At 38.9% G+C, this 22,251-nt stretch overlaps 2 protein-coding genes across 11 annotated transcripts in view; one reads left to right on the plus strand and one right to left on the minus strand.

Moving 5' to 3' along the window:
- ESR1 (estrogen receptor 1) overlaps positions 1-13,565 on the plus strand; it is a 108,594-nt gene extending 95,029 nt beyond the window's left edge. Inside the window, 4 exon segments of the mRNA XM_077175397.1 lie at positions 1,046-1,179; positions 6,556-6,739; positions 8,364-8,575; positions 8,578-13,565. Of these exon segments, the coding sequence (XP_077031512.1) occupies positions 1,046-1,179; positions 6,556-6,739; positions 8,364-8,575; positions 8,578-8,699 (652 nt within the window). The 3' untranslated portion in view covers positions 8,700-13,565.
- Positions 13,566-20,809: 7,244 nt separating this feature from the next.
- SYNE1 (spectrin repeat containing nuclear envelope protein 1) overlaps positions 20,810-22,251 on the minus strand; it is a 287,608-nt gene continuing 286,166 nt past the window's right edge. For 9 of the 10 annotated variants that reach the window (XM_077175388.1, XM_077175395.1, XM_077175394.1 and 6 more), the window contains one exon: positions 20,810-21,925. In XM_077175388.1, the coding sequence (XP_077031503.1) occupies positions 21,685-21,925 (241 nt within the window). In that variant the 3' untranslated portion in view covers positions 20,810-21,684. The remainder of the gene's footprint in view (positions 21,926-22,251) is intronic. The other variant, XM_077175393.1, reaches the window with a different exon arrangement.

Genomic DNA, 22,251 nt, shown 5'->3' on the forward strand with positions numbered 1-22,251 from the left:
GGACATGCTCAATGTTTTTCATGTTATAAATCATAGTCTGTTCATTTGAAATTTCTTGTGCATTTTCCTGTAGCAATTATCTTCTTAATTTTGTTGATGAAAGTCATATCTAAAAAGTATTATATTTCCAAAGAGCAGATTGGATCATTCATTAAGTCTTACATATTAAAATTTCACTCTGGAAGGCCTAATAGAAGTAAAAGTAGGTAGTTCTTGTAAAGGGTAGCAATGAAAATGACCAAAAGATCAGACTAAATTTTCACAAGAAATAATTACAATCTGCATTAATTATCCAGCTGCAGGTTGAGTGGGCAAGATGAGAATTAGTGAGTGGGAATGCCTTGCACTGTGAGTAGAAGGAGATGGTTAATTGCCATTACTAACGAACACTTCGAGATGTTCCAAACTTCAGCTTTGTTTAATGCTGCAATGTAAAAAGTTACGCGATATATGGAGTGATCTGATAGTTTTAATCAGTCATACAGACATGATTTTGGACTCTTAGGTCCTTCTTGAGCTCATGAGTAAGTTTGTTCTTTAAGGAGAGATTATGTTGCCATTGAACATTGAGAGAAGTGTGTTGGAACATTAAAGGTTGCTCGGGCAGCTAGAAACAAGTGCAAATGGTTAGGGAGGGAGAAATGTAAAGAACTTACATTAAAGAGAAAAAAAGAAAAGAAGGAGGAAGCAAAGTAACAAAAGCAGAACACATACACACAAATCAAAATGTAGTTTTAAACAAATCTTTTCCTCAAATATAAGGATTTGGTTGAGTCAATTTAAAATGTTCCACCACAGTAATGTGATGAGTTCCTGAAACGGATTTTTTTTTTTTGGAAATACAGTAATTTATTTATTTTACTTGGAACACTGAGAACAGTGCTTTTGTAATCACACATATATCAAGTGTGCCCAGAGTAGGAAGTCACATACTTGCTCATGAGCTGATGAAATCAAATTGAAGGGTATTGGTCCAAGGGAATGAAAAACTCATGGTACCATCAGGTTAAAACTGAATGTCTCCCCATTGATGGTATTCACACAGGAATCAAGGGAAATGTGTAGAGGGCATGGTGGAAATTTTTGACATGCTGCTGGCTACTGCTGCTCGGTTTCGCATGATGAACCTTCAAGGGGAGGAATTCGTGTGCCTTAAGTCCATCATCCTGCTCAATTCTGGTAAGTTGTGTGCTTTGCTGTCACTTGGGTAATTGTGGCTGCTTCTGCATATGGTTGAACACTGCTTGCTGTCCTTAGTGGCGTTTTCATTTTGAGACAGCAGCAATGGGAAGGGGTTTTCAACACAGATGCAGGCAGGACCTCCAGGCAGGGGTGGGCGCAGTTGAATCTGTCTGGTGATGTAGATGAGACCCAGAAAATGGATGCAATGAGTAGATGACACATTGTGTGCAGCTGATGTGGAGAGTGGTCAGAGGAGTGCTTTGAACTAGATGTTGCCAGGTCTTAAAACTCTGCTTACAAGACACTGAAGTAGATGGAACCACACACATGACACTCAAAGGCAATGCTTAACTGCAGAGCTCAGGTGATGGCAAAATAAAAGGAAATAAGGGCAAAAATGTGATTGAATTTATCATGGTTTAGTTTATATTATATTATAGGCATCTAAAACTAATGTAATCACTTTCCACTTCCTTTATAGTGTTTGGCTGTAAATCTCATCCTGAGGTACACTTCAAAAATAGATGACTCGATAACAAGTATAAGGTTATGATGATTTGAATTTTACATGAGATGACTGAAAAAACAAATTTAACTTGAAACTTGTGACAGAAAACTTCTGTTGCACACCAGAGGACTCTTTTCTGTTTGAAATGAAAAAAAAAAGCAAAAAAACCCAGAAATTTTGTTTTTATATGCAGAAATGAGACCCATGGTATTCTCATAGAAATGATAGACATCTAAAATAATAATGTAGGCACCAAACTAAAAAATTTTTGAGAAAATTCCCTGCTAAGCTGTTACCTGGTGACTAAAGATGCCAGAGTTTCCCAGTGCTGAGGATTTACTCACTTGTAAAGTTTTTCCTGTTGCCTTTGAACTTGTGGATGGTACCACCATCTAGAGAAAACAGATGTGGAGAGCTCTGTTTCCATTTTATCCAGTTGTCTAACAGATCACTTGCCCAAATTGGAGGAAAAAGAAATTTAGTATATTGACATCAAAGGCTAACTGTAAATACAGCAGATGTTGCTTTATTGATCAGGCACCTTTCTTTATGGAAGCTTGGATGTTGTCTCCTCAAAGTCAAGCAAAATTATGTATTTATACAATCTAATACAAAATGCTTTATGTATGTTCTATGAGATATGAATGTGGTTCAGGTTTTGTTGTGGTTGTAACCAATTGCCAAAAAGTAACATTTGAGGACAGCAAGTGGCATATTAGGAACGAAGGGCTATTGTTCTTACCTTAATTGCCAGGATGTCACAATTGTAATTATCGTTTGACATTTTATTTTCCTTTTATTGCCCTGATAATTATAACAGAATATTTCCTAGAGTTAAATATTCTTCCTGGAAAGTAATGCTTCTCCAGAATTTTAGCTAATATATTCAAAGATAATTAACTTCTTAAATAAATCTAGAATATGTAATTGACTTATAAAAATTTTGAATTTCAGTTAGAAAAAATAGAACTGGAAGTTTGAATAAAAGAAATTAGATGTAAATGTCTTAAACATCAAGAATGTAAGTCACGCTCTAGAGAAATTTTGTGCCTATGTAGTATTGATTCATAAAACAAAATATTTTATTCCAACAAAGCCCGGCCAGGCATTACCAGCTATCCTCCATTAACATCTCACTGTGTTAATGGGATGTTTTCATTACAAGATTCCCCTAAGGAAAAACTGTTAAAAAAAAGAAAAAAAATTTAAAAAAATGCATATATATGTAGCAAGTGTAGTCAGTGATAATCAGAGGCAGATTTCCTTCTGCACATAAGAGAGATGGGACCACTGTAAACTCAATGTATATATGGCCACAGAATGTATGTCTATATTGAATGCCATTATCTTTATGCATAAAGGTGCACTTCAGTATTTGTATTCCTACAACAAACTAATTTCATAACTAGACAGTGGGAATGTGGATGCAAGTTTCTGACTGTCAGACTCTCGAGATGCTCAAATTAAGAGGCATTAGATTTGCTCAGTTCATGTCGAAAGGATGGAAGGTTTTGTTTGTAAACCCAGGTAGATGCTTCCACATTTTTCCTGAGATTTTAAGGTGACAACATGTCTGTAACAACAAGGAACATAATTATGTCCATCTAAATAGCAAACCTAAAGGTCCCCCTCTAAAGCTGCAGCAATAAATCTTTTGACTAAAAAGCAGTGTTTTTGAAAACCACGTTCAGCTGTTACTTAACATTGGAAAATAAGTATTGGAATCATGAAAGGGCAACATGATGCCAGATGTTTTAGTTTTGAGTGTATCAGAGAAGAGGAGTGGTGCTACGTGGCAAAGCAAAGGCTTTCATTTTGGACATGAAGATGTAGGTCACATCTGCCTTATCATCATCATGCCTATCTGCCTAGGCTGATTTACCTAATTAGTTAGCTGTTTAGTCCACAGAGCTGGAAAGATTTTGCTGATTTGATGCATACAGGAGACCTCCTGATACATTGTTCCACGTGACTGTTATTCTTTTCTCCTGGTGTTTTTCTATTCCTGATAAATTGTGCTTATTTATTTCTTTATTTTGGGGGCTGGATGATTCCAGGAGTGTATGGTACAGAGATGAATTTCCTCTTACCTCAGCCTGTCTTGCTGCAGCTTCAGAGCAATTGGGTGTAGTGGAATACTACAGAGCAATTGGGTGTTGTTCTGTGAGCCTGAACTCTAAATGTAAAAAAAATACTTTAAACTGGGGTTTATTGTGACAGCAAAGATTTTGAGGACATTCTCTTCTACAGTAACATGCATCAAATATATAATTATATATGGTGAGAGATATAAAATTCTATCAGTGTATGCCAAGGGTTGGCATGGTAGCACTGCACCCCGGAGGGATCCTGGTCTGGTTTGTGTTATGGGCGTGAACCAACAGGCTTTGCTTGCTTGTGGGGTGGTTCTTTCTCTATTCTTGCACCTGTTAGGTTTTACAACACTGACCTACAGAAAGAGCTGGAAATCTACCTGGTAGCTATTGAATTTAGGCTTAGAAGGCCTTGGAGACTGTTAAATTTCACTTTGCTATGGCAATTTTCTGCACCCTCATTTGAAAGGTCTGCTTGGATGTCTATGAGTGTGTGATAGCCAGCAATTTTTTTGGACAATCTCTGGTCAATGGCCTGGGGCACAAGCAATCACTGTGAGAGTATAGAAAGGAAAACTAAACATGATTTTCCTTGGCAGTTATTGACTGGCACTTGCCTGAATTCTCTACAGTTATTGGGGAGTGCTTTTGTGATTTACAGTTTTTAATAGCTTTTAGACTAGACCTAGATGAGAAAAAATTCCTCCTAAAAAATTCTTTTCTTTTACTAGTTTCAGTAATATGAAGCTATGGGGTATTGCTGCAAGAGCACAATAGTTTCCTGTGGCTGAAGTAAACTCCTCTGGAGGCACTGTGCATTTATGAGATTAATATTTCCTTCTAGTGGATTGTGCTCTGCCTGTGATATTTAAGAATCTTGCCCCTACAGGTATGTGTTAAGCTATCAAACCTTGTATTGTCAATAGGCATATGTGAGGGTGTTCAGAGTCAGCTGAGAAAGGTTCAGCTGAGAAAAGCCCAGGGACCAGTTTCTGTTTGTGAATTTCAGTAAAAATGATAATAATAGCTATGAAAAGCCATGTGAGAAAAGAGGCCACTGTACTATCTATCTATATCAAATTTGAAGCAATACCCATTACCAAAATTAAGAACTCTGACTGATAATTTTCAGAAGTTGTACTATGTTGGAGTTATCCTTTTAAAACAGTTTTCTTGCTTACTCTTTCCAAGAGATACTCACATTCACAAACACATTTACATTTCTTTTTAGCAGAGAAGAAAAAAAATATAAAAACTACTTGTAGGTTACAGTAGTTCCAGGTGTCAGGTTCTTGAAGTACCCAGATGATGTGAGGAGATGAGGGAGGCCAAGATGTTAAAAAAATCTCAGCTCCCTGACTGCTCAGATGCACAGCAAAGTATCTTCACATCCAGTGGTAGCCCCAAGGCTGCAAACAACAAAAAAAGCTATACCATGTAGATCTGACAAGCTATAGCATATGTGTCTGTCTGTGTGTGAATGCTAGTGTCTGAATGTCTTTTATTCTTAATAGCACTAACTGCATTCCACATTCTGTTATATACGATGCTTTAAAGAAAAGAAAAACAAAAAATTATTCCAGAAACCATTTTTTCCCAAGGACAAAATCCAGATCTCTTCTTTGCTCTGTAAGCTGATGCAGAAAGGCCAAGCCCAGGATTTGTCAAGGCTGTTATAGACACAGGACAATGAACACTCTATGATGCAGCCAGTTTGATTGTATTCCTGTATGTACATCTTAAACTTCTGGTTCCTCAGGACTGGATTATGGCAAAATGACTTGTTTAGTTATTGGTTCAGTCCAAAAGATTTAAAAACTGATGCTGAATGCAACAGCTCTCTTTTGGCAGCACAGTGTTGTTGTGACCTGATTCACATTGGCTGTGTGTTGTTGTCCAGAAAAAAATCAAGATAAAACAGCCCAAAATAGTTTAGACTTTTTTCCATTTTGAAAGCTGATGTGCTTCATGCTCTCAAGATTTACTAGCAGCAAAAGCTCTTATGCCTGGATTAGAGAGTCTCGTAGGTGACTTAGAGGGGCTGCTGGAGAGGGAGTTTTAAAGTGTTTTGTCTTCTGGAAAATTTTTTAACTGGTCCAAACCTTCAGGCTGCTCACTTTCAGCAGTAAGCTATTCAAGACAGCTAAATTTGCACAAGCTGATTTGGACACTGTTTTTAAAGCAGAGTCAGCTTTGCAGGTGAAGGAGCACACCTTTCAAGGCTTTTGCTTGGTTGGGAGAGTTTTGTTGAGGCAAACATCCATAAAAATACCCTGGTTTTGTTTGCATGTTTTGTGGTAACATTATTCAGTGCTAAATTGTCTAGAAAAATCACTAAAAATCAAATATTAAACAACAGGGGAAATGGCAAAAGCTGCTGAAAGCTTGGGTTGGTTGGTAAGTATTCCAGAGCTCTCAAGAGGAACAGCATCTCCTCAAGGTTTCAGAGCCAAGTGACCAGGAAAAGAGCACAGCCCACAGATAGGACTAGCTGCAGGTGTCTGCCAGAACCTGGTACAGACCTTGGTGAGACCCAGGCAGGAAAGTGGCGTTGTCTTCCTCCTCCTGCTTTTCCCATAGTGCCCAAATCCATGCTCCAGGGTCATTCAGAGCAGCAACATGGCTGCCAAGCAAGAGAGCTGGCACACAGTCAGATCCTGTGGCTTAACACAGCTTAAGAGGCAGCACAGGGCATACCTTGGGCAATACCTGAGTCCACCAAAGTAATTTTTGTCTGTGGTTTGTTTCTTTTCTTTCTGCCTCCTACTCTAGGTGTGTACACTTTTCTTTCCAGCACCTTGAAATCTCTGGAAGAGAAAGACTATATTCACCGTGTCCTGGACAAAATCACAGATACTCTGATCCACTTAATGGCTAAGTCAGGTCTTTCTCTGCAGCAGCAACACAGACGACTGGCTCAGCTCCTCCTCATCCTCTCTCACATCAGACACATGAGGTGAGAGCAAGCACACAGTCAGCACCTTTGTACTGGGCACAGGCAGGAGAGGTGTCACAAATGCACATTCACACTTCTCCTTCATGGATGGGAGGGCAAATTGTGTGAAGAGCTGTAACAAAAAAAAAAAATCCACATGAAATAATTTACCCCATTTGTCCCATCTAGTTTTCTTTTCCTCTGCCTTTTGTTTGATCATGCTGATAGTTTGATAGAAAGCAGTATCTGCTTTTAATCTTGTGTGTGTCTCATAGTATCACAGAATGGCCTGGTTTGGAAGGGAACTTAAAGATGACTAGTTCCAACCCCCCAGATATGGGCAGGGACACCTTCCACTTAGATCAGGTTGCTCAGAGCCCCATCCAAGCTGGCCTTGAACACTTCTAGGGATGGGAGACCCACTAGATCAGGAAAACCTGTTCTAGTGCCTCACAACTCTCAGTTCAGTATTTCTTCCTAGTACCTAATCTAGACCTGCCCTCTTTCTATTTGAAGCCACCCTAACTTGTCCTGTCACTACATTCCTTTGTAAAAAGTCCCTCTCCAGCTCTCTTCTAGGTGCCCTTCAGGTACTGGAAGGCTTGTGTAAGGAGCCTTCTCTTCTCCAGGCTGAACAACTCCAGTTGTTCAACAACAACTCCAGTTCTCTAAGCCTTTCCTCATAGGAGAGGTGCTCCAGCCCTTGGATCACCTTCATGGCCCTGCCCTGAACCTGTTCTAACAGGTCTAAATTTTTCTCAGGGTGAGGACCCCAGACCTGAACACAGGTGTATGGAAAGCACTGAGTAAAATATTAATGTAGGAGTAGCCTAGCTCTGCGAACTTTAGTCTCCTATAAGATTTAATAAAACTTTCACTTCTATGCAGCCACTTCTCACAAGTGTCATGGTTGCAAATCACTTTAGAAAAGAGATTTAGGATTATTATGTGAATTTTATGGATAAGGATAAATGCAGAAATACTAAATTCCAGTCTAGAGGACCATTCCTTTTGCTAATCAGAGGGGAGCTGCCTGACACACTATTAGTAATGGCAGCAACTGATTCTCTCAAATTATGTTTTAAGGTAACTGCTCAGTGGATGAGGTGTTAAGAGGATAAATTTCTATGAAGATATGCTATAGATTTTATTATTATGAAACCACAGGAAGTGTTGCTACACAGATTTTAATTTTCATTATTTCAGCTAATGAAATTTAAATTAAACACCACGTCATAGCTACTAAAGCTGAAACATGCAGATTTTACCTCCAGAACTGATACACAGATCTTTGAGGGAAAGTCAAGAGATGTGGGTTTTTTAACTTGTGTCATTTTATAGTTTCTTTGTTCTTGTGTTAATGAACCTTCCCCTCCCCCGCCCCCCCCAACCTTAAAAAGAATTTGTACAATTAAGGAAATTCTAGATGTATAGCAGCCTGCTACATTCTTGGCTACATCTGTCTCCAAAATTCTTTGAAGGTGCTGCTGTCTGCTTAACTGTAGCAGATGTGTACAGCAAATGCACTGCTAAGTTGTTGAGTACAAGACAGGATTTATATGATCCCAGCAAATATTAGCTGGTAGCTTCCCTGCCCCGCCCCATAACATGTTTGGAAAGTAACTTTTTTCATCACAACCCACAGCAACAAAGGAATGGAGCACCTGTACAACATGAAGTGTAAGAACGTAGTTCCACTCTACGATCTCTTGCTGGAGATGCTGGACGCTCACCGGCTGCATGCCCCAGCAGCCAGGAGTGCTGCACCCGTGCAGGAGGAGAACAAAAGCCAGCTGACAACTGCATCAGCTTCATCTCATTCCTTGCAGTCTTTCTATGTAAGCAGCAAAGAAGAGGAGAATATGCAGAATACAATGTAAATGAGAGTCAGCATATACAGTGGTATGAGAAACCCAGCAGTGTTCTACCTAGCTCATGCTTCATTTCATCTGCAGTGCCACCTTTGAAAACACTCCAGTGACAACAGACACCAGCATTTTCCATATGAGTGTTTGTCAAGCGCTTGCCTAAACTGATTGCTTATCCTAAATGAAAGACATTTCATTGCCATGGACAGCCAGCAAGGATTGTCTGGCTAACTTGATTTAAAATTTGCAGTGTTTTAATTTAATTTTGCATGTTATTTGGGTAACTAAGTCCTCGTCTGAAGCATACATTCATTTTACTATAAATTGATAGGCCATACCACCCATGCATATTGGTATCTTCATGAGTGCTGGTCTTTGTTATTATCCATCCAAAATCCTGAACTCACTTAGTCCTTTACTTGCTTGAAACTTTGAAGCAGTTTGGTAGAGATTCTAGATGACTTTTTGGGCAGTGTAAAGAGAAGGTTGACTGGCATCTTAGTGTGCCATAGGGAAGCTGCTCTGTGAGAGACTGCCGTGGTAGTCTAGTGAGATTCCTGCCTCTTTTCTTCCTACAGTACAAAGGAACTGCTGTCTGAGAATTATAGTATTTTACCTTGCTGGCTTACATCACCAGACAACTCCCTTTCAACTTCATTCTGACCAAACTTTTAGGTACCCTTACCATATCCTCTAGATGAATTGCTTTGCATGCATGCTATTTTGTCTCATCCTAGAAAGCTAAATAGTTTTGTTGCCCAAGAGTGTAAATCCAGGGCAACATGGCAAACAGTGATAACATAGAGAATTACTTTGAATCAGACCAGATGATTACAAAAATCATCAGGTCTTTAAAATGGTCTTCACACACATGCAGGATTCAGCACTATTTACAAAAAATCCCTCCCCCTATCCTGTGCTTTGTTGTGCTACAAAGCAAGGGGTGAGGATGCTAGTGTGAGACTGGCATGGAAGGATGGCATGATCCCATCCCACTCAGCAGAGTGTGGTCTAACTGTGTGTGGGAGGGCTAGTATCACAGTCAGAGCAGCAGGTTTTTCCTTGCCTTGGCATTCTTTGGCTCTTGTTGTGGCATGCTTCAAAATCACTGTTAAGAGCCAGCTCACCTGTGACACCAGCACTAGGCAATGAGCCTCACACATGGTGTAGACTTTGGGACTGCATGTCCAGAAAGATGAATCTTTCTCCATGCATGTCTGTAGCTCCTAAGGATATTCATAGGATCAGTTTGATTCTTCAGACCAACTGTAAATATACAAAAGGTCCACTGACATCAAGAGTTTCAACAAGACATGAAAGAGACTGAAGAACTCCACATGATATGCTATCCAAAGTAGGAGTTGGTGCTGCTCTTTGACTGGCTCTATGCTAGCAAATTAAATGTCAGGGAACTTTGCTGGGTACTGGAATGAGATTAATACATATGCCAGGGTTATTTTACTAAAGTAATGATAAACTTTGCCTGTGCTATCTGCACTTCTGACTGACAGGTGCAGACTGGGAGTTAGCACGGACCAGGGACTATTCCAACAGCTGGTTGGAAGAAACCACCCTACCAGTGAGGCTGTTTTCTTAGCACATGCGTAGGCTGCTCCACAGCAGCTGGCAACAGTGCTAGTGAAATGGTTCAGGGATGTTTTTGCTATAGTTGAAACCTTTATGTTGATTGGAATATCCCGTAGAAACTCAATATAGGAAACAGTACAAGTAATGCCATACAGGAGTGCCTATGTCTAATTACTCTCCCTGTCACACAGGCAGAGTCTGTGTGCAGTGAGATCAAGTTTCACAGCAGTTGTGAAGGCAGCAAGGCATAGGACAGGTTTGTACTTCAAGTCAAGCATTCAATTCTTTATGAATGTACATAATGGTGTCTATAATAGTTCAATGTACATATCTGAGGATATGAGCAGTTTGAAAGCCTAAAGCTACATGCTACCAATGTTTGAGAAGATTCCTTGAAAACTGCAAGCCTAAACATGTGAAGCAATCACCGTAAGTTCATAGGCCTTTTCTTGATGCATATTATGGTGTCATTTTTTCCTGAATGTGCTGAAGATTTTGTCTTTTTGTGTGTTCAGTAAAAGCATGTGTGTGTGTGTATGTGTGTGTGTGCGTGAGCGCTTATTTGGTACATAAGGGCTTTTTGAGGGCTCCTAAATGTCATGAAAGAAAATGGAAATTTTGGGTTTTTTTAGTAACTGGTTTTCATATGTGTTAGAAAAACCATGAGTTTACTGAAATGAGTGCAGGCTAAGATCTGAATGGAGCACAGGAATCCCTGTAGTTAAATTCAAGTGCTTATACTGTCATCATTTACTTGTAGCCCAGTGTGCATTAAAGCTGCTCTTTAAATACTGTCTGTACATGCAACTTGTTGTTGTCTAGGCTAGAACACACAGATCAAGCTCATAAGCTGGAAAACAAATTGGTTTAAATGAATGCCTCCCTTCCTACATCCCAGAATAAGTCATTACATTGATTCAAGTGTAAATTTGACCTGGAGCATAAAAGGTAGTAGAGAGAACAATTTACAACAGAGGGTCAGATTTGGATGGTACCATAAAGGGAAGGTACCTTTACTCTCATGAGATTTTCCTAGTGAAGATGGAAAGGCATGATTTGAAGTGGTACGCAGCAGTCAGAAGGGTATCATAATGTGTCTTGGAATGTACAGAATAATATCAGTCAGCTCACAATAATTATTAATTCTTTCCTGGGTTCAGGCCTTGCAAGGAAGTAATTTAGCTTTCATTCAGTCCTCTCATGTTTGTGGTGGCAACAGTGAAGGGCAGCCTAGAAACAGTGATTCCCAGTAATACATTAATTTACCTCGGGGCAGATTTAGGATCCATGTCATTAACTTTTTATTGAAGCAGCACCTTAATGAATATATTAACATTCCCAGAGTTATCTATAAAGATGGCCCCCATATCAGACAGATGAATGTAGCTATTCAATTGATTAAATAAAGTCAATGATACAAAAATCACTTTTTTCATATGTAATTCTGAATGATACTCTCATGTATGCAAACAATTGTGCCTGACATTTGGTAATTGTTATTTCACAAGATGCTATTTTATGTGTGTGTATATATATATATACATATATACTTTATATTTGCAGCTGACAAACCAGTACTACCTGAATATCTGGTGCTGGATATTACATAAAAATATTTAGCATGTAAAAAAAATGAAAGAAAACTTTTCAAGGCAGCTAATTATGCTTTTACCAAAACATTCATAGTGATGTCTCTGGACAGCTAACAAAATAATTATTTTGTAAGGTTTATACATGGATTTTTTAAAAAAAACAAAAACATCAAAAAACAAAGAAACCCTCTAGAAACATAGGCAATGTAATACCAGCACAAGGCAAACATAAATAGACCAGATGAATTTGCTTTGCTTGAGAACATGGTTGTTACTGAAATATTGCAAAAAGCTTGGGAGGTAGAAGAGGAGATAGGGAGATGTGTAGCACTTAGTGGTGTCAGAATATGTGGTGTTTTAATATGTGAAAGCTACTCTGGTTTATAGTGGTTTGAGCCATGTCTCAATGTTGCAGACTTTGTCTCAGGTAAAACTCCCAATTGGGGTAGTAAGATTTGTACTCGGGTAACATAGTTTAATGAAAGTTTATTGGTGTGTGTTGTGATAAATTTACTATTATGTTTCAGTGACATCACTTGATGATTTTTCTCCTTCTCTACAATGAGGGGTTTAAAAGTGTAATTAAAGAAATAATCCAAACTGAGCTCCCAAGGATATTGCAAGGACTGTCAGCAGATCACTGGACCTTGAGTTGAAAAAAAGCAAGCAAAAAAACCCAAACCATCCCCTTCATAAGAATCAGGATTTGTACTGGAGCCTCCATCCATTTCAGTTGATGGCAACTAATTCCTTAAGACCTGTGCCAAATGTTTAAAAATAAGCAAACTGCCAACAAAATAAAAAATCTGCCTCAGTAGGTCTTTAGTCTTATTACAGGCTTAGTAAGAACATGCAAGCCCCTCTGTGTATATGATTTCCTGCTTTAAAATTAGAGTGCAACTCAACCTACAGATAATGGGTTTTGTATATAAGGCATTCTCAGCTGAATTTGTGTGAAGTGCATTTCTTACTTTGAATAAAGAGATTGATGTTTTCAATGCTATCTACAACCGTGATATGGCTTTACAGATATTAAGTCAACACATGTAATAGAAGGATGATGTTAACAATGGTATCCTAATACAAACCAATCTTTGCTGTCACCTGCAAGTGTAGCATAATCTCAAATTGATCTCAGAGTTTAAAATTGATGTTTTCCCAATATTAATGTCCTATCCTTTCTACTCACGGTTCCCTTTCATCCTTCAAATGTAGGTAGCCTTATATCCTGAAGGTTATTTTCAAAATGATTGTTGCCCATAAAGGGTATTTGGTTTTGCACTGTGTTAGAGACGTATTAAATTCTTTTGCATTCAAATGTGCCTAAACAAAATAAATAAACAAAAATTTAGAAAAACATATATGCTGCCATCTTGCAAATTAGAAAATTCTGCAATCCTGTGTGCCTATGATTAGAAGTCTGTTTCTTCAGAAAGTGCCCATTGAAAAAGGAAGGGATAGACTGCTGGTCACGAGACTTGCATTATCAATCCACTTTATGTATTACCTTATTGTATGTACTATGAAACAAATGCTTTTGTGTGCACTATGTAGTCTGTCAATGCAAAGTCCTTTCTTTGGTATAGGCTCAGTTGTCATAATGTATTTGTTGAAGTATTCTGTTCTTTCACTGATGCATATGAAATTATTGACGTCTTTGGTTTTGGTGAGGTATCTTTTTCTTTGTTTTGCACCTAAAAAAGTTCTAAAAAAGTCTAAATAAAAAATCTGGTAGGCTATCTGATTGGTGCAAGATTTTTATCAATGTATTTGATGTTGAAAATAAAGAATTAATCAGAACACATTGTTTAATTTTGTTATATTTTGCATGTTTTAAAAATATGCTTCTCTGCTTATTGTTTTCCAGTGGGCAGCAAAATGGTACACTGTTTTTGAAAGAATTAGAATGTGTCTGTTTCTGTGCATCTAAATGAAAGTTAAAACTGTTTCTTAGTTTCTTCACTTTCCCTGTAAAGAATCAGAGACTCCATATCAAGAGTCAAAAACAAGCTAAATGTAGTCTCTACTAATCCTAATGACACCAAGGAAGTTAGCTAAGAACCTATTACTTTATGTGCTTTAATGTTCTTAGTATTTTGGTTACATTCCTTATTTTGGCTTGTGAAATAGATTATGGCAGAAGAGAAAAATTGTGTGAATTTAGCCTTCTATAGTTGGCTGCCACTTCCCATGAGCTAGCTTACATCAAGGTAAGTGGTACTCCTTTCCCAAGTGAAACTAGTCCTCAGGAAAAAAAAAATTGTCTTGACTAAGCCATTGGGAAGGGATGAAGTGAAATGAAAGACACTTTTATTGACATAAGACCACTTTGAATTCAACTCTATTCTGTAGAATAATCTAAAAATTATATTTGGTGTTTGCAAAGAATCGAACCAGTAATCTATAGCATTTGCATACATACTGACATATTTCAATACTTGCAGTATGTATATTTATCAGTAACGTGGAGAGAATATGCTCCCTATATTGATTATTTTTTAATCTATTTTCTGTGCTATGCTGGTTCAACATAGGACTATTGGCTTATAGGTTCTTTTCTTATATTAATATATATGTAAAAGCTCTTTGGTTTTATGGGATGTTTCATTGTACTTAAAAGGAAAAAATTATAAGATAGTTACCTCAATTCCAAGTATCATCTCCATGATGAAGACAAGACAGGCAATATACTTTGTTCATGCAAAACCTCACCTTATTTGCTTGTTAAAAGCAAATAACCTATTCAGACTCTAAAAGAATGCTGGGGACTGTTGGGATTTTTAAGTGCTGAGTAGAACTGAACAATGGTTCCAAATAAACAATCCAAATGTGATTGTTTTGCAATACACTTCCATAACAAAGAACTTGACTGAAAGTTGCCTCTGGCCACAAAGGGCACATCAGAGTAATAGGAACTAATTGCACATGTACTTGTGCTCATAATAAAGTAATTTTCAATGCTGATTCAAAAATATGACACCATTTCATTTTAACCACAGGACCAAATGAGCACTTACAGTTCATGGTGAAATGGCTTAAGAAGACAGTTGCTACATAATACTAAAAGTAGAGACTTAACCTAAAAAAAGCAGCTAGATCAGAGAATATAACTGCAAAATCAAAAATATGGCACTCCAAATGAAAAAGTGCACAGATAAAGTTTGAACATACTTACCTCTGCAAAAATGGTAACAATTTGAATGAGGAAAGGATTGCACACTGCCTGGGATTGCACACTGCCTGAGGTTAGGCATCCTTTGGCCCATCTCTTTCTGCAGCATGACATGACAGCACAGCATCACAGTGCAGTGAGCTAGGAATGTGTCGCTGGAGACAGTCCAGTCCAATTCCTGGCTCAGAGCTGGATCACCTAAAGCAGATTGCTCAGGGCCATGCCCAGCTGAATGCTGAATAGACACAAAAGGAGATTCTTCTACTTCTCTGGGCACCCTTTTCCAGTGTTTGACGATCTTCATGTTTTAAATACTTTGCCTGTGCTCAGATGGAACTTCATGTGATTAAATTTGCACATATTGCCTCTTGCCCTGCCAATCAGGACAACTGAAAAGAGTCCGTCTCCCTCACTTGATGTGTCTTCTGTGATGGGAGAAGGTGAATGAGATGTCACCTTGCTCAGACACCCAGAACCCACCAGGAATAGTGCCTCTGCAGCCAGGCAGGGCACATTTCAATAGTCAGGAGCCATCTGGGACTTCCCAATTTCTTGCATCTGTTGGGTGAAGTTTGAAAAATGATACAGGAAGGATATTCCTTTCTATTTCATTAGAGAGCCTTTGCAGCTAAAACTCCTGAGTCCATCATCCTTGCTTCCCTCACTGCACACTCAACACCTTACAGAGCAGCTCCCCCAGGGGATCCTATATAGATGCACACAGCTGGACACATTGGCATCCCCCACACCCCTTCTTTCTCTTTTTGCTGACATGTAAGTGACATCTGTCTTGTTCCAGCATATTTTATTCCATTTAACTAATTAGAAAGGTAAGACATAATTAAGGCATAGTCAAAGAACATATTTGACTGCTTTTCTTTTCTGTTAGTTCAGGCAATCCTCATAATGCAATGATAACAGCTTCTTCATGGGCTAAAGTCTGGGTGTTCTCAATCAGTGGGACACCCTCCCTCCTTAAAAGCCTTTTGGCCATGCTTATTCCTCAAAATTAAATGATAGATTTTTAATATTTTTTCCTATCCAGATACTGCAACATTAAAAGCCCCATGAAACAGCTGTTTCTTAGGCTGGAAAATCTTTACTTCTCCTTCCTCGGCATTACACTGCTTGTCTCCACCACCTACACAGTGAAGAGGAGAGGAAAATCCAAACATAAAATAGCACTCATCAGAGTGCTCACATAGAAAGAATGCCCAAGGAAGGGCACTGCGTACGTGTTTTTTCTTATCCCCAGCCAGGCTCCAATTACTACCATTCACCACAGCTTCCTGCAGACACAAAGGCTCAAGTATAAAAATGGTCATGAAGTCTTCAGGAAAATTGACCATCAAAATAATAACATTTGGCACTTATCTCAGCAGGAACAAGACTAACTAGCCTTCATGTCCCTTTAAGAACTTTGTGCTGCTGTATTTAGGTGTCATTCTGCTAATGTCTTCATTTCTGCTGGCATACAGGTGATATGAAATTTATCTCCTGCTGTCTTCCATTCCTACACATTTGTGCATAACTTCAGAAAGCTACCATTTTAAACAGATGAAAAATGTGCATGTGAGGGAAGGATGTGTTTTCAGGCATTTTTTAGCCAGATTTTGCAACACTTTTGGGACCAAGATATTTAGCTTCTTTACAAAAAAAGATTGAATGTATTCTAAGACAAAAAAGAATCTGACAAGAAGCAAGTCTTTGTATTTTTCACTCACCTCCTCAAAACTTGTGTCATCTGTGGAAAGATGAACAAGTATGTTATACTCTAGAGATGAGCAAAAAGTGCTGTCCATTTTGTGGTAAGAGTCAGAGCACATGAAAGCTTGAAAGTTTAGCCATTCATAGGACAGCAGGAAAGATTGAATTCCAATCTGCCCTTATAGGATTAAGTTTTGCTCACATTAAATCTGAAAATTGGAAAAGAAACTATGGCTCAAAAATGTCTTCTTTCTTTGCATCTATCTATCTATCTATCTATCTATCTATCTATCTATCTATCTATCTATTTTATCTATCTATCAATCACCTATGTATCTGTCTCAACCAAAATGCTCCAGCATCATGCTTTCTTCCAGTACTTTTTTCTCCCCTTGCCCCCATGCCTGTCTTTTTCTCCCCTTGCCCCCATGTCTTCATGCCTGCCAGCACCATGCTTCAATTTTAGCAAAGGGGTCAAAATCTCAACCATGTTTTAACCTGCAGCTCTATGGCCAGGAGAGCTTCCCAGACAATTTCTGAATTGTTTATTAAAAAAAAACCTAAAGCCATGAATGTCCCACTTCTTGGATAGCCTTGTGAACAATTTTATATGAAAAAGTGGACTCTGGTAGGTTTAATTCCAGCTGTTTTTAAAACATCCTTTCTAAACACAAAGGAATAGAAAAACCCACAATTTCAACATCCATAAAAGCAGTCTCCCAGGAATTACAACATGCCAGGAAACAAAAAAAACCCACCTGATTTCAGTAACCTGTGAGCAAGCTACCTCCACATCTGCATGATCCCTGACCAGAAGGGCTCTCTGGTGCATCTCTCCCTCCTTACCAAGGACACCTTTGATACAACAAATGGACATCACTTTCCTAAAGCATCCTGTCTTTTGAAAAGTTAAATGTGCCAGTGTAATTCAGACATCACTGTGGTCAAATCTATTTGCTGTGTTTCAGATCTTTAAATAGATTCTTACTTAAACAAAGCAGTTTTGACCAATTCATTTCTAGAATGATATATTAGCTGGCACCAAACAATAAATGCTACAGCTTTCAGTTCCTATCTGCTTTTAGAGCCGCCATCTAAAAAAATTCAGATTTCTGTCACTTAACCGGGCTGTAGTCTATGACAAATCTTCAGTGCTTCAGCTAGCAGTTATTAATTTCCTTTTATCTTGTTTCACAGATCTTTATCTACTCCTTTCTGGGAAGACAAATTAATTCTCTAAATAATTCCTATTTATTTATTTGTTTGGGAATATTATTAAAACATTCTAATGTTCTTAATATTATGACCATAGCACAACTTCTTCCAAATACAGGTTTCATGCCTATGTCCCTCTGGGTCTAATTACGGCCAAACAGGGCAACAACAATAAAATTCAGCTGCCTATAGTGCATTTCACAACATGCTGCCAAGATTAAAACCACTCAGCCAGTGCCCAGACAAGTTCTCTATGCCTATAAATACAAACAACCCAAAAGATCCCTCCCTGCACTATCTTTTCCCCCCCAATTTACACAAACACTGCTTTAGATGAATTCTTCATTTGACTGCTGCCAAACCACCCAGCTTAAATCCAAACTCACTATCCTGCCTTTTTTCTTTCCATAACCTTTTGCTTTAAACACCAAATAAAATATGGTGCCAGAAAGAGAGCAGATCAGTGGTTTCTATTGCTTTAGAATCTACATTTTCTCCTTGACTTGTTCTTATTTCTCAGAATCCTCCTACGGTTGCTATGTCCTGATAGCATTAGTTGTTTGAAGGCTGTGAGCAACCAGTGTCTGTTATGCCTTTGATCACACAGACACACATCCACTCAGATGCACATGATGATGATGAGCATGTTGGGAGATGCTATCAGTTGTAAACAGATCTCTCAACCACAAATAACACAAGACTGAGGGCCAGGGATAACTGCTGATAAGCAAGCCCGATATCTTTGTTCTCGTTCAATAGCCAGATGCAGAAAAACATTCTAAGGACAGAGAGAGCAATACTGCTTACAAGGTGTTCACAAAGCTGGAAGGATGACAAATTGGTGGTGAGGAACTATTGATCTGCTGCAGAAAGAAGCTGTTATCGCTGCTGGAGGAGGGTGGGGAGTAGGTAATGTTATCATCATGCTCACAGCTATGAGGAATAAGGGCACACTACTTCTGCCAAGTTGAGATCATTTGTACTCCTAATATTGTCAGATGTCTCTAAATATCACTTTGCAGACTGCCTTCAGATTTTGCAAAGCATGGTCCACAAATGAAGATTCACAAAGAGATGCAGGAAATCCAGGGTAAATTGTGCTGATTATTTTCCACTATTATCAATACAAGCATAATGACACAGTGCCTTGATACTACAGTCTGAAGTCACTGAGCAACCGGTTACCTTCAAACACTCACTAGCTCTGAGGTAACTACAAGCCAATAAGCAAGGTTCAGAGTTGCCAGGTATGTCAAGCTGGGGAGATGATTAAACCTCTACAGAAGCAACTGCATTTATCTACAGTGGAAAAGGGGAAAAAAACACAACATAGTTATGACCTGAGCTCCCCAAGAGGCCGAGTCTACTTTCTCTATGCTTGAACACACAATGTCAATACAGATCCAGAGTTCAGCAGCTCCTCCCTTTCCTCATGCCTTGCAGGTGAGGCTCAAGGTGCATCACCAGAAATCAGCCCTTGTATTTACAGAGCCCAATTAGGTGACATTTCAGAAAGAGGAGAGGTGTTGGGTTGCAAGCTTATCACAGAGACAGGGCATCTCAGCTTCTAAATTGTGCACCATACTTAGAGAGTTTTAGCATCCCATTATCAGGATGAGAAAGATGCCCATGCTGCCAAGCTGGCTAGTGCCACTGGCTGCAATGCTTGATACCTTTCTGGGTGTGTTTTTTTCCCCCCCTACAGTTGCCCCCTTTAACCTGGTCCATGCTGTGGTGATAAATGCATATGTTGATACCTCACAGGGATTTGAAACTCAAGGTAGACCCTCTGAGTCACTGGTGCTCTTGGGATGGAACTTGAGGAGAGCCTGCCCACTTATTTAAATTTTGCCTTCAGTTTTTAGGGTCAAGATCCAGTTCTGAAAAATCACATGTGCTCTTCCTTGTAGCCCAAATGTGTGTTCCTTATCTATGTCTACTAAGAATGAGTGATTATGAATACTAATCTAGACTAGCATGACTTCTGGATAGCAGCGAAGGAAACTCAGACTTGAAAAGAACATATACTTGTGTCAGTCTAGACCTGTGTCTCGAACATTGAAAATATTTTGTGAGCATACAAAATCCTTTTCACAAAAATGTTAATGTTACACTTATCTGGAAAGGAAGCATTATTTGGCTCTTCTAAATGCTGGAGTTCAGCTTGTGGCTCCCTACCTCTGACCACCCTCTCCTCATAACATGCCAAAAAGTAATTTTACATAACAGCAATTAACGTCCTTGTAGTTTTTCCTGGCCATTTAATTCCTGTCATGCAAGCCAATATATTCTAAGCAAGACCACTTAACTCAGAAGAAAAATTCACATGGTGTGTGTCATGGCTCCAAATTTCCCCAACTTATTAAAGAGCAGTAACTTAGAGTCATGCTTTATATTTTTTTTCATAATTAAGAAGAATCTTGTTCTTTCAAAGTCAAATTCTGACTGATACACTGGGCAGAGTGCCATTGAGTAGACTGCAAGTTTTTGCAATAGTTCTGGAAAGTTAATGAGTTTTCAATTTGTTCTCTTATTCTTCTCTTTACACTTATGTTTTGGGCCTATTCCACTAAAATAATGATGGGTAAAACATAAAAATCTATCTTGGTATTGAGCTGCTATGGAGAATATGAAGAATATCAGAATATCAAGTTTCCAGTATACCCACAGGAAAAAATCTGCTTCAGTGTGGATTGGCGCAACTCCAATTGTCAAAGGTTGAACATGAGTGCATACACAGAAATACAGATGGAAAAAAAGCCCCACACAGGTGAGAGGGAACTCCAAGAAGCAGCTTGAAAAAAAGAAAAACCTGAAGTGATGAGTCATTAATCCAAAACATGTACTGCTTTCAATATTAGCACAACTTCTAATGTGATACTTTCCCATGTATTCTGCCAGCTGACATTTTCCAGATCTTGTCATTCAAACATATACCTAACACCATTAATTTGTTACAGAATTTTTTAATACTTTTTTGAGGTGCATATGGATGTCTTCTATTTTTTTTTACACCATACATATCTCATTCTAAACTTAGAGGTTTCCATAGTTGTCATTAAAAAGCACGTAGACAAAATATTTTATGGTATCTATAATAAATGCAAAGAAATCAATACAAACAAAACTTGGCTTAGCAAACTGTACATACATAAATATGTTGTTTTTCAACTTGACATTCAACATTTTTTCCTCATAAAAACTTCTGCAATCTTATTTATTACATCCATTTTTTTTAAACCTTAAAAAAGTGCTTCTCAGATTTACACCTTGTGCATCCAAAGCAAAAGTTAGAACACCATGCCTAAAACAGAAACCACAGGGAATAATACATTGCCATACAAGATTCTTTAAAATTGTATGTTACAAATGCTCTAAAATTCCTTAAGCATTGGTTATTTTGTATACTGTAGATACTGAGAGGGTATTTAACAAAGACTGGCTAATGGGTCGTTTGGAGCAGCACACAGGAAAGGATCTACAGTATCAAGTCCTTGGCTATGCATAGTACAGGGCAATGACCTGGATATAAAGTGGCTAAAAGATCCCAAAAGCTGTACAGAAGAGGTTTCCCTCACATACACTGCATCCTCCTTAGTACCCAGGATGCGAGTATTGAAATGATGCTACTCAGGAGATACGTTGTGCACTTTGATACTGATACACTGAAGTGCTTCCAGCCGAGTGCCAGCAGAGAAAGATACGGGCACAGTAGTGACAACAGCAGACAGGTAAAGCTGCCACGCTGAACCCTGTCACCCTTTAAAACTATCTTGCTCCCAGCCAGCACTCCAGCAAGGTCTCCCGCTGTCCCACAGGTCTCCTTCACAACGGAGGAGGACCATTCATGTATTTCAGCATGGGGTGGAAAGAGCGGGCAAAGTTGTTTGCCATAGCACAGCTGTAATCTTCCTCGGTCATGGGCACCAGGCATGCCAGCCCGATCAGGAGCAGCAGGAGCAGCTGAAGTGGCAGAGCAGCTCTGAGGACTCTGAGGAAGAAGGATGGGCACCGCCACGCTGGCCCAGCCTCAGAAGGGGAGGAACCTGAGCCACCTCTTGTGGACCTGAGGAAAGAAGATGGGCAGTTGAATACACTAAAACATTACTGCAGCAGAGCTTGCCCTTGGGCCCTCAACCTCCCCTGAAGGCCTATTTACAGTTTGCACAGACTTTGATTGACAACTGCAGAGGTATTTTTCAGTGAACATGCTATTTCCCTTACACTTTTAAGAGACCCCAGATTTCTCGACTGGGTAGAAAAACACCAAATGATCGCAATAGAAGGGTCTTTGTGACCCCACAGCCCCTTTATCATTTTCGGGGAAGATTCTCCACTTAAAGCACATATAGCAAATGGGGAAAATAAAAGGTGGCCCATACCTGCCATATT

This window comes from Agelaius phoeniceus, chromosome 3, assembly GCF_051311805.1.
Source record: "Agelaius phoeniceus isolate bAgePho1 chromosome 3, bAgePho1.hap1, whole genome shotgun sequence".
Taxonomy (NCBI): Eukaryota; Metazoa; Chordata; class Aves; order Passeriformes; family Icteridae; genus Agelaius; species Agelaius phoeniceus.